Source organism: Nerophis lumbriciformis, linkage group LG24 (assembly GCF_033978685.3).
Source record: "Nerophis lumbriciformis linkage group LG24, RoL_Nlum_v2.1, whole genome shotgun sequence".
NCBI classification, from domain to species: Eukaryota; Metazoa; Chordata; class Actinopteri; order Syngnathiformes; family Syngnathidae; genus Nerophis; species Nerophis lumbriciformis.
Genome location: NC_084571.2, coordinates 13737501 through 13750917, shown reverse-complemented (window position 1 = coordinate 13750917; position 13417 = coordinate 13737501). Strand labels below are relative to the sequence as shown.

General features: G+C 37.1%; 1 protein-coding gene across 2 annotated transcripts in view; it reads right to left on the bottom strand.

The window, feature by feature from the left end:
* clec16a (C-type lectin domain containing 16A) overlaps positions 1–13417 on the bottom strand; it is a 138613-nt gene that overhangs the window by 42002 nt on the left and 83194 nt on the right. For both annotated transcript variants that reach the window (XM_061981606.1, XM_061981607.1), the window contains exons 15-18: positions 12713–12757; positions 9091–9141; positions 8885–9013; positions 6535–6655 (exon numbers count right to left, since the gene is read on the bottom strand). In XM_061981606.1, coding sequence (XP_061837590.1) covers positions 6535–6655; positions 8885–9013; positions 9091–9141; positions 12713–12757 — 346 coding nt within the window. The remainder of the gene's footprint in view (positions 1–6534; positions 6656–8884; positions 9014–9090; positions 9142–12712; positions 12758–13417) is intronic.

Genomic DNA, 13417 nt, shown 5'->3' with positions numbered 1-13417 from the left:
TGCCAGCTTTTTTGAAACTTGTTGCAGGCATCAAATTCCAAATGAGCTAATATTTCCAAAAACTAACAAATGTTGTTAGTATGAACATTAAGTATCTTGTCTTTGCAGTCTAATCAATTGAATATAGGTTGAAAAGGATTTTCAAATCATTGTATTTTGTTTTTATTTACCCTTTACACAATGTGCCAACTTCACTGGTTTTGGGTTTTGTAAAGATATTCATGATCAATTAAAAAAATCCAGAAAGTAGTGTCGGTAATTACAACAACTGGACTATTTCCAGAATAATTTGCAATATCACCGTTACTGTTTAGACAGTTGGACCTGCCTTCATTTACAGTAAGTCATCAAGTGTCCTTTCACTTTCGGTGTGCCACACCCCGTGACCGCCGTGTGTCCTTACCTGTTATCCTCTGCATTTTCATGAGCATGTTAATTACGATTCACACAACATGCCAACTTCACTGATGTTGGGGTTTGTATGTTCTGTCATAGCAGTCATGGTTATACACTGGAACCTCAATTTACAAACCCTTTTATTTGCAAACTTTTTGTTTTGAAAACTCTTAGATCGCGACAAATATGACATGTAATTGATCGTGGCGCAACGCCACAGCAAAATATATATATATTTTTTGTTCATGAAAACACTTTTTTTGAACATTAAAACTACTTTTCACTGGTGTTACTATATCTCAGTTATAGTGCAGAAATATGGGGGAATAATTACAAAACTAATTGTGGTACAGAAAAGATCAGTTATAATAATACATAATATTTATTGAATCAAAAATATTGAAATTCAACAAGTTGGTGCATTTGCAAACAGCTAAAATTCTGTACAAAGCAAACCCTAGAATGTACAACAATTCTTCTCAACAAAAGAAGAGAAATATAGCCTTAGAGGAAAATATAACTTAAAACATTTGTATGCACATACAACACTTAAAACTTTTAGAATATCAGTATGTGGAATTAAATTATGGCATGGAAGAAACTGTTCAAACTACAAGTGTTTACAAAGTACAAAGAACAACAATTATGATGAATGTCTTGAACTTATTGAAAATGATGTAACTTTCCTCTAATTTCAATGGGTGAATCATAAGTGAAGTGAAGTGAATTATATTTATATAGCGCTTTTCTCTAGTGACTCAAAACTTAGCTGTTTATGAAGACAACTGTTGTGTTCAGAATTCACTGATTGTGTACAAATTGAGAAGGAGAAGTGAATATATGTGTTAGTATCCACTGTGAAGTAGAAAGGGGCTAAGAGTGTTGCTTCTTCCTACTCCTTTTCGGACATGTTGTAAGGGAAAAAAAAGAAAAAAAGAAAGTGTGTATATGTGATGTATCGTATGGAAACTTTATACATGTTTGAAATAAACTTAACCTAAACCAGGGGTGTCAAAGGTATGGCCTGCAAACAGGTTTAATCCGGCCCGCAAAATTAGTTTGCAGAGTATAAAAATGAACTGCAATTTTTTAGTGAAAGAAACTGCTGTTTTAAATGTGTTCAGTGGATGTCGCAATAGCAATTCAAGTGTAACCCACATCACACTGTTAAAGATGACGTGTCAGCTGATTTTAAGCGCCCTCTGGATGGGCTGATGCTACTCCAATCAGCACAGGTGAAAGCAATCAGCTGCTTCTGTTGTGGCTGGTGGCAGACTAATGCTGTCGTGACGCGACAGATAAAACGGTGAGATGCAAAAACTTAAGTCAACATGACCATCATCTTTGTAGTTAGAATTCCATGCACCGCTCGCAATTTGTTGACGGCACAATGTGCACCCTGAACTCCATTGAAAAAAATTGTGTTTCTACATTTGTTGTTTGTTCTATTTTATTTTATGCTTAAATCTACCATGTTCATATTGGTTCAGTTTGTAGTTATGTTACCTTTAATTCGGCTATTATGGTGTGATTTTGACAATTGTTTTGTTTATATCATAATTATGGCTGGGCGATATATCGAATATACTTGATATATCGCGGGTTTGTCTCTGTGCGATATAGAAAATGACTATATCGTGATATTCGAGTATACGTTCTCACGCAGTTGCTTTTAGCTGCGGGCACTAGACTACAGGCTCTTCTCACTCTTTCTTGTCTCTCCTTCTCACAGAGACATAAAACAAGCGCACCTTCTTACATACGTCACATACTGTCGCACGTGCAACGTCATACCCTCTCACGGAGCAGAGAGGTAGCGGCATGGGTAACGTTATCTGTGATGCTAGCGGTGCGGTGCGAGTGGTAATATGAGAGAAAGAAGGTGCGAATCTGGTAACAAATGAAGGAAGAATTAATTCCCAAGAAAAACAGTCCATCGTCTGGCGGTGGTTTGGCTTCAAGCGGCAAGATGTTGAACAGACAACCGTAATATGTCAAGTGTGCGGCAAATGCGTTGCTACAAAAAGTAGCAGCACTGCTAATGTGTAGCATCATTTGAAAAGTCACCTGCTAGAGAATGAGGCGTGCTTAAAACTCTGCATATCAACATCTCTGTTCGGTGCCACACCCACAAAATGCCCAAGCCACCATTTCCAGATCAACACCGTATGAAAAAAATAGTCAACAACAGAAGGAGATAACGTCCGCAGCAACCTACCACATAGCGAAGGACATACACTATTTGATTTCCTATCATGCAGCTCATTTTTATTTGACAGTTATTGAAATATCTTGTGTGACATCATGCACAAAAGTGCACTTTATTTGTTTTAAACTATTGTAGTGGTGTTCTGTACAAAAAGTGCACTTCAATTTAGTGTTGTTTTGACATGTCATCTAGTGACATCATGCACAAAAGTGCACTCATAGCGTGTTTTAAAAAGCCTCTGACAATCTTGCACTTTCTGTTTTGAATTATTTGAATGTTTGTGCCACTGCTTAATAACTGTTTAATAAATACAATTTTGGTAAATTGACTTAGTTGTGTTTTCCCTCTCTGCATGAAAGTTTAAAATGAGCATATATTAATGCAGTATGAACAAGAATGTTTTAATGTAGACACATGGAATCATCATACTGGTGTGATTATATGCATCAAGTGTTCATTCAAGGCTAAGGCAAAATATTGAGATATATATCGTGTATCGCGACATGGCCTAAAAATATCGAGATATTAATAAAAAGCCATATCGCCCAGCCCTAATCATAATAGTAATATTAAAATTATGATAAATGAATGTGTTGCGGATGTCACCAATGCGGTGGTTTGAGGAAACACTTGGTTGCTTTTCCAAACAGGTGCTAAACAAGAAAAGCTTAAAGTTTAATGTTTGTAAACACACTGAGACAAAGTCTAAGTTCATCGTGTTCTTCATGGTGTTTTGGAAACGGCACCATTTTTAAAGTGTTTTACCAAGAAGATTATTTGTGTACATTTTCAGAATGCGCTTGTTCTATTTTTGGCCAAAGTAAGACAAAGAAAACCATTTTGAAGTTGTCATTATTTTTGAATGATCATTTTACCAGTCTGGCCCACGTGGGAATAGATTTTCCTCCATGTGGCCCCTGAGCTAAAATGAGTTTGACACCCCTGACCTAAACTAACCTAAAACAAAAGTAAGTGGTATATCGTATCAATTGATATCTGTATATGGTCTATTAAATCTTTTGACATTACTACCGACAATAACATCTGACTTTACTCCGTGTGTGTCTTCCAATCTCCGGTTGCACATCTCTGATGTGTGAGTTTCCTCCCACATTGCAAAAACACGCATGTTAGCTTCATTGGAGACCGTAAATTGTCCATAGATATGAATGTGAGTTAGCTTGTCTATGAGCTAGTCCATTGTATGCTAGCATTAAGCTAACGGCAATAGAACTAAACCTACATCCTGCATCATTGTATTGTTTTTATTCAGTTTATTCCAAGCTATATTATTATTTAACATAATTCTCACAGGTCTGTGCACTTATTGTGTTTGTATATAATCTACTTTATTTAGTGTGCTTAGTCTGGCAGCGACTTCACTGTGAAGAATAGCGACAAAACACGAAGTTATGTTTTTCATATCTAATTCAAAAGACTGTTTACATATTTAGCAAAATGAATTCCAACGTTTAGGAGAGCAGAATAAAGCGTAGCCTGTGTTACCTTTTACAGTAAGCAGCAATAATTAAAACTGCAAAGAACAAAGAGAGGACAGTCTATCAAGTCAAATTCCTTGTGTGTTAAACTTACTGGTGACAATGATTAATACAATATACAAACAAATATGTTATTACTAATATTATTAATGAGAGTGATAAGCGTTAGAAAATGGATGGATGCTATCAATAATAACTTATATCATTAACATTTGTTTTTAAATACATTTGTTTAGCCTTTTTAAAATATATATGCATCATTGCAAATCATGCTTCTGTGTACGAACGCGTCAGTCATTCATTTTGTGTCCCGCCGGCAGCCATTTTGTGTCTGCTCCTATCGAAGAGGTTGAAAAAGCTGGCTTCCTAACACAGAAAGTTTTTCATTGTGATGAGAACAGACTTTTCTGGAAAAACATGCCAAAGCAGACTTATTACACAGCGGCGGAGAAGACTCCCTCTTGTGATGTAGATTTGACATTTCAAAATGTTTATTGCTGTAGCGATACGGTTGTTAAAGTGAAGGATTTTTGTCAATTCTGATAATTTGTGACGGCACCAAAGGGACTTCAGTGTGTGCGTGTTTGAAGAGCAGCGCATACAGCACAGATCAGCTTGTCGTCGCTGTTTTGGCTTGTTAAAAAAGGGAACGTTGATCCATCTCCCTCTTGCTATGTTTGATATACAGTACTATATATATTAGGGTTGTCCCGATACCAATATATTAGTACTGGTACCAAAATGTATTTTGATACTTTTCGGTACTTTTCTAAATAAAGGGAACCACAAAAAATGGCATTGCTGGCTTTATTTTAACAAAAAAATCTTATCATAAACATCTTAATCTTAAACATATATTTCTTATTGCAATTATGTCCTTCAATAAAATAGTGAACACACTAGACAACTTGTCTTTTAGTTGTAAGTAACAAACAAAGGCTCTTAATTAGTCGGCTGACGTATGCAGCAACATATTGTGTCATTTATCATTCTATTATTTTGTCAATATTATAAAGGACAAGCTATAAAAAATTATTATTAATCTACTCGTTCATTTACTGTTAATATCTGCTCATTTTCTGTTTGAACATGTTCTATCTACACTTCTGTTAAAATGTAATAATCACTCATTCTTCTGTTGCTTGATATTTTACATTAGTTTTGGATGATACCACAAATGTAGGTATCGATCCGATACCAAGTAGTTACAGGATCATACATTGGTCATATTGAAAGTCCTCCTGTATTTCCTGAGTTTATAAAAATATGAATTTTTTAAAAAAAGGAAAAAGATTCTGTGACGATAAAAAATATCAATGTAATCATAGTAATATCGACTAGATAGGCTCCTGTACTTGGTATCATTACAGTGGATGTCAGGTGTAGATCCACCCATGGCATTTGTTTACATTGTGACGCCGGTGAGATATTGTATCCTCCTACGGTGTGTAGTGAAGCATGTTTAGCTATTCCTTGTCCTCCAGTGATAATGTTACTTGGAAGAAACATACTTTATTTGTCACCATGGAGACGAGGATTAGTGATTTAGAAGTAGCTAAAACACTGCTGACTGCGGATGGATGTTAGCTGCTAGCTTGCTAGCCATGTCTTAAAGCACCTCTTCCTGAGGGCGTTTCAGTGTTATAACTTCACCTTTATCTTTACTTTTTAGGCCAAAATGCATCCATTCTCCCTTTTCTGTCTACACACTGTGTCTGCTTGTAAGTACTCTGTGATTGTGCGCTGCCGAACATACTCCTCTGCTCGTAAACCAGCAATGTCATAACGTGACGACGCGCCGTCATGGCCGTTAATAAAAACTTTTTTTTTTTAATGGGAATACGGTACTTTTCAGTTTTTGATTCATTAGTACCGCGATACTATACCAGTACCGGTATACCGTACAACCTTAATATATATACATTTATACTGTGTTCGATGTGTACAAACCTAAAAAATATGGACTTTTGCCGATTCTGGAACCCATTATTCACTATACAAACATTTCAAAGTACGAACCATGTTCAAGAACTAATTGAGTTTGTAAATGGAGGTTCCACTGTATTTATATGATAGTTACATTTTTTTCAAGCAAGTTGCACAGAAATTCAGCATTCGTGAGGGGTTACTGCAGTTCAAACATGTCCGACCTTGCTATTTTTAGAGGCAGACGCCATTTAATATACCGGGTCTATGTTGACCTGACAACAAATAACAAGGGGCCGATTTATTTCTGTATTTTTAAGATGTGGATGCCATTTAATATACTGCGTCTATGTTGACCTGACAACAAATAATAATAGCTGATTCAGCAACATTTGTGGTTTCACGGAAAGTGTGCCAGAGTTCTGTCTTTGCAAAGAAACGACGGCGTTGAAAAAGGTCAGGCATGTGATGTTGTGCCACAGTGCTGGGAGTGTGCCGTCTTACTGAGATCTAAGACATCATCGGTCTTGATGAGGTCTTCGAGTCTGGTCAGAGGCAGCTGTGTCTCCGGTTCTCCTCGGAGCTGCAATGACAGCGACCGCAGCATGAAGAACACTCGGATGGCCTGTAGGGGACAAACAAGCACCAATGAAGTCGACACACACTGTACATTAGACATCCGGTATTTGGACGTACAGTACAGGCCAAAAGTTTGGACACACCTTTTCATTCAAAGTATTTACATGACTATTTACATTGTAGATTGTCACAGAAGGCATCAAAACTATGAAAGAACACGTGGAGTTATGTACTTAACAAAAAAGGTGAAATAACTGAAAACATGTTTTATATTCTAGTTTCTTCAAAATAGTTACCCTTTGCTGTGATTACTGCTTTGCACACTCTTGGCATTCTCTCGATAAGCTTCAAGAGGTAGTCACCTGAAATGATTTTCACTTCACAGGTGTTATAGGTTTGATGTCTTCAGTGACAATCTACAATGTAAATAGTCATGAAAATAAAAAAAACGCATTGGAATGAGAAGGTGTGTCCAAACTTTTGGATACACTACTGTTTATCGATATTGGCCTTTTTCTTGATAATTTTACCAACTAAAAGAGCTCTACATCAGCAGATTCAGAATATACACATATGACACCAATATTTAGTATTTAAAAATAAATAATTGGTTGCAGTGAGTGTTCAAGCACCAGCCTGCTTGGCCTGCATGAAAAAACATCCCTTTCCGCCAGAGCTCAATGTTCTATCTATTTTATTAATTTAAGAATACAAATGCGAGGAAATCCAGTGTTTGTTCTACTTTTCTGGTCCGTTTGGCTTGTTTTGCATCGGCAAGCCTCCATCCGCATCACTTATTGAAATTTCGTGATTCAGTCAAATAACGCGACAGAGATGGATGGACGTAAAAACGACAGAAAAAGATATCGCTCGAAAAATCCAAACGTTGTGTAAAAATCTTGACGAATAGGTGATTGTTATATAATTACAGAAGATTAGGTAGCAGCTCACACATTCTCATACTTTCCTTAACATCCAGGAAGAAATTACGTCAGCCAGCTTGAAAAATGTCTCAAGTATACTGTAAATTCCGGACTGTAAGCCACTGCTTTTTTCCTACGCTTTGAACCCTGCGGCTTATAAAAATGTGCGGCTAATTTATGGATTTTTCTTTGACGGCAATAATGTTTTGTAGTCAATAGTTTTCATCAAACACAAGCAGAGACACTGAAAAGGTGTATTATTGTTGGTGCTATGGCGCCATCTTTTGGATGTGTTTGCTCACTGCAGGTGTTGTGGGTCGACAATGCACTTCATATTTTAATGCCATAAACCGGAAGTAAAACCGTCCATAGCGTTTCTACTCGTATAGATTCTTCATTTGTCACTCCAAGCAACGTTTGTAAGTTTTACAATATAACTACAACAATTCTTACTTACTAAAGCGTCCCATGTGTGATGTCTGTAGGAGTGTTTTCATGCATATTTGTACGCGCCACCGTAATGTAATCAAGCGAGCATTGTTAGCATTAGCTAATGTGCTAACACGTTTACGAGTGTCAGTGTTAGAATTATTAACTTACAATTCTTTCTGTGTTGTTTCAGTTTCACAAATTCCTCAGTAAATTCACCAAAACGTGGAGTTATTAAGTCTGTTTAGCTGATTGGAGAGCTAGCTTGCGCAGCGAGTATGTCCATGACCATAACATCTGTTTTGTTTTATCAGCCGTGTTACAGACACCATTTAGAAACAATTAAGGTATGTAAATAAACATTTACAAAATATTTCTGTGTAAATAACTAATTTCGCAACGTGTATAACTGTGACTCTTAATCCTGTGCGGCTAATATATGGAAAATTATTTTTTTCTTCTAAAATTTAGTGGGTGTGGCTTATAAACGAGTTCACTCTATAGCCCGGAAAATACGGTACTCTACACAGAGAGTTCACAATATTTCACAAGGAAACCTTAGAATATATTCAATCAATAAACTGTTACAAAATTGAGTAGATGGTGAATTATTGTGATGTAGAAAAATGCCATGTTCAATTTTTTTTTTTAAACAATTTTCAGAAGATTTTATATATTTTGAAATGCAAATGTTGACGCTCCTCTTAGAAACACATCAAAAAAAGCTGATGTTTGCTGCTAAATTAAACACAACATCAAACATTATGGTCCCACATTTCCTAAGAAACAATGTTAAAAAACAACTTAAAGCTTAGCCCAGCTGTTTACTGACATATGATATTCATGTTGAAGTAACTTTTACTCCAAATATCGCTTATCGTCCTCCTCGGCCCGTATGGGTCCATCTCTCCTGTAGCACGTACCCTGCGTGTCTTCTCCACATCTCCACAAGGCAGCCGCTTGACAAAGTCGATGCCTGTCAGAGGCGTGCCGGTGGGTGGCAGCAGTATGGAGGCGTCCATCATCAAATACTCCACGTTCAGCGGTTTACTCTGAAACGATCGGCACTTTTTAACACCTGGAAAAGTTTCAAACATCCTTTTGTCTTTGAAGGAAAAAGCCGACTTACGGTCATGCTCCTGTATTCGTCTTCAAACATGTCGAGAAAGATCTCCTCGCCCTGCAGGACAAAGTGATGCATGGAGAGAACGTTACTGGATTGTTTTAAGGCGAGTGGACATTCTTTGAAAAATGTGATATTGATACTCCTTTTCCCTTTGTGGTCATTTACTGCATGGACAAATAGTTTAGGTTTGTGTCTGGTTGTTGATCTCAAGCTATGCTAAACGGGTGTCACACTCATTTTCACTGAGGGCCATATGACAGTTAGAGTTGCAATTATTTAATAATTACATGATAGGTTGATTGGCAACACTAAATTGGCCCTAGTGTGTGAATGTTGTCTGTCTATCTTTGTTGGCCCTGCAATGAGGTGGCGACTTGTCCAGGGTGTACCCCGCCTTCTGCCCAAACGCAGCTGAGATAGGCTCCAGCACCCCCCGTAACCCCAAAAGGGACAAGCGGTAGAAAATGGATGGATGGATGTATTCATTACGTACACTGTAATCAAAATCTGTGAATTTTACCGTAAAAAACCCCACAATTTTAGTGAATTTTATAAATATAAATGGCAAAAGGGTACCAAATCTGTTTTTAGACTGAGCTACCAGTTTTTACCTTAAAAAATATTTTACAGTGTACAATTTGCTAAAGTAGTTTCTGTATTTTCCGGACTATAAGCCGCTACTTTTTTCTTTCGCTTTGAACCTTACAGCTTATAAAAACGGTGCGGCTAATTTATGATTATTTTCTTCGCTAACGACCATCATGTTTTGTATTCCACATATAGCTTTGACATAACACTGACCGAGACACTGAAAAGGTGTGTCATTGTTTGTGCTGTGGCGCCATCTTTTGGACAGGTTTACTCACTGCAAGTGTTGCTGGTTGGAAATGGACTTCCTCTTTCGTGCCTTGAACCGGAAGTATAAGTTTTGTTTCGTATACTGTTCGTCCATAGCGTTTCTACTTGTATCAATTCTTCATTCATCACTCTAAGCAACGAATGTAAGTTTTACAGTGTAAAGCGTCCCATGTGTGATGTCTGTAAGAGTGTTTTCATGCATCATAATGTAATCAAGCTAACGTCGTTAGCATTAGCGAATATGCTAAAACGTTTACGAGTGTCTGTGTTAGTATTATTAACTTACAACGGCATTCTTTTTGTATTGTTTCACTTTTGTAAATTCACCAAAACGTCACTATGGAGTTATTTAGTCTGTTTAGCGGATTGGAGAGCTAGTTTGCGCAGCTAGTGGGTCCATGACGATGACTTCTGTTTGGTTTGATCAGCCGTTTTACTGCCGTTACAGACACCGTTTGGAAACAAGAAACATTTACAAAATATTTTGTACCAGTATATATCTGCGACTTATAGTCTGGTGCAGCTTATATAAGTAAAAATATTTATATGTTCTAAAATCTGGTGGGTGCAGCTTAAATACAGGAAGATATGCTAATGTGATTTAGACAAAAAAAATAATTCTGGAATGTATGACAACATTATATTTGTTGCAATATTAGACCAAGTTTAAAAGATATGACATAGCTTTCAGTATGTTTACTTTTTCTGTCAAAATGGAAAGTTAAATGCATTAAGTAAGAAAAAACACATTATTGCAGGCCAATAAAATTATGTGGCGGGCCAGATAGGGCCTTTAGTCTGACACCTGCGCTTTAAAATATCAATTGTGTACTTATTTCTCCACTGCTATTTGTTTTTATGCAGATGTATTTTTTTAACAGGTCCTAGTTAAAGAAAACAAATAAATCCACTCTTAAAGTTGAAAATGATCAATATTTATTATCCTTATTTTGCGCCTATGTTATTATATCACCTTATTAAAAACAAAACCTGCAAGATAGACAACTAAATTACTGCTAGGATAAGTGTTTTTTGATCTGGATTTATTACAGCTCTTCTAACCTCATCAAAGATTTGGATTTATATGTGTTTAAAAATCATTTCAAACATTTTTGGATAGTCGGTGTTTGAGGAAAAAGAAAGAGAAACATTTCTAAATTTAGTAGAGATTTTTCTTTTTTTTTCTTTCAGTTGATTTATTACGCCGAAAACAACTGCTGTTACTGATACTGCAACTGATGTCAAAGAGAAACAGAAAGCAAGCCCAGAAGCGAAATTAAAGTCAGGGAGCGTGTGGATTTGGTTTTGTTTACTTTAAAGAAACTGAAATCCACACTAATAAACATTATTCATCTGCTGTTTAAACTTGCACGGTTTCTTTGAATGCTTTGTGAACGTCCACTATTATAGAGTACGTACAAACCTCAAAACCAGTGAAGTTGGCACGTTGTGTAAATTGTAAATAGGAACAGAATACAATGATTTGCATATCCTTTTCAACCTATATTTAATTTAATACACAGCAAAAACAAAACACTTAATGTTCGAACTGGAAGACTTTTGTTATTTTTGCAAATATTAGCTCATTTGGAATTTGATGCCTGCCACGTGTTACAAAAAAGCTGGCACAAGTGGCAAAAAAGACTGAGAAAGTTGAGGAACGCTCATCCATCACTTATTTGGAACATCCCACAGGTAATCAGCAAGGCCTTGACCTTCGATCCCTCAAGCGGTACTGTATCAAAAAGCAACATCAGTGTGTAAAGGATATCCCCACACAGGCTCAGGAGCATTTCAGAAAACCACTGTCAGTAACTAAAGTTGGTCGCTACATCTGTAAGTGCAAGTTAAAATTCTACTCTGCAAAGCCAAAGCCATTTATCAACAACACCCAGAAACGTCGCCGGCTTCGCTGGGCCCGAGCTCATCTAAGATGGACTGATGCAAAATGGAAAAGTGTTCTGTGGTCTGACGAGTCCACATCTCAATTTGTTTTTGGAAACTGTGGACGTCGTGTCCTCCGGACCAAAGAGGAAAAGAACCATCCGGACTGTTATAGGTACAAAGTTGAAAAACCAGCATCTGTGATGGTATGGGGGTGTATTAGTGCCCAAGGCATGGGTAACTTACACATCTGTGAAGGCACCATTAATGCTGAAATGTACATACTGTACAGGTTTTGGAGCAACAGATGTTGCTAGCCAAGCAACGTTATTATGGACGCCTCTGCTTATTTCAGCAAGACAATGCCAAGCCACGTGTTATAACAGCGTGGCTTCATAATAAAAGAGTGCGGGTACTAGACTGGCCTGCCTGTAGTCCAGACCTATCTCCCATTGAAAATGTGTGGTGCATTATGAAGCCTAAAATACCACAACGGAGACCCCGGACTGTTGAACAACTTAAGCTGTACATCAAGCAAGAATGGGAAAGAATTCCACCTGAAAAGCTTCAAAAATTGGTCTCCTCGGTTCCCAAACGTTTACTGAGTGTTGTTAAAAGGAAATGCCATGTAACACAGTAGTAAAAATGCCCCTGTGACAACTTTTTTGCAATGTGTTGCTGCCATTAAATTCTAAGTTAATGATTATTTGCAAAAAAAATTAAATTTCTCAGTTGGAACATTACTTATCTTGTCTTTACAGTCTATTCAATTCAATATAAGTTGAAAAGGATATGCAAATCATTGTATTCTGATTTTATTTACCATTTACACATCATGCCAACTTCACTGGTTTTGGGTTTTGTAATCTATATATGTATGTACCTTGTAGAATCGACGCAGCAGATGGAGACTTTCTTCTCTCGCTCCCTGTGACACAGAGAAAATGTGGTTCAAAGAAAAGCAGGCATTTGTCAGGACCCACCCACTTTTAATCTTGTAAATCGTTGGGCTTATAAAAAATGATTTTGTTGTGCTGCTACGCCCTTGCCAGGCGGACCACATGCGACACACGTTGAATAAGAACTGGGGTGAGTCGTGTTCAAACACGTCCCGTACAACACAAAGGGCACTCGGAGGCGTAGGGCGTACAATCGTTAGTCAACTGTCAGGCGCCAATAAATGACCTCCATGGAATAAATAACGCAAAACCAAGATGTGACGTTAGCGAACGAATCGGGTCTTTTGAACGGCTCTTTAAAGTGAACGAGGAAAACCAATTCCCAGTCGTGAGCCGTTCTATTTTCATTTTTTTGCGCATGCAAATTTAGTGTCGGCAATTGCCTCTGCCCATGCGTGCCACCCAGCTGGCAACTGGACTAGAAAAAGTCACAGTTAAAGGACATTTTGCAGCATTTGGTTAAATGTCTTTTTTTTTCTTTAATAAAATAAAGCCAAAATATTTTCATAAAAAATACGAAAATAGATATATTTTTTATTTTATGTTTTTTTTTAGGATTCACAAAGGGTATATCATTTTGCCATGGAGTCTGCTGAAAATGATGGAAAGCGCCACTCTACATAGCAACT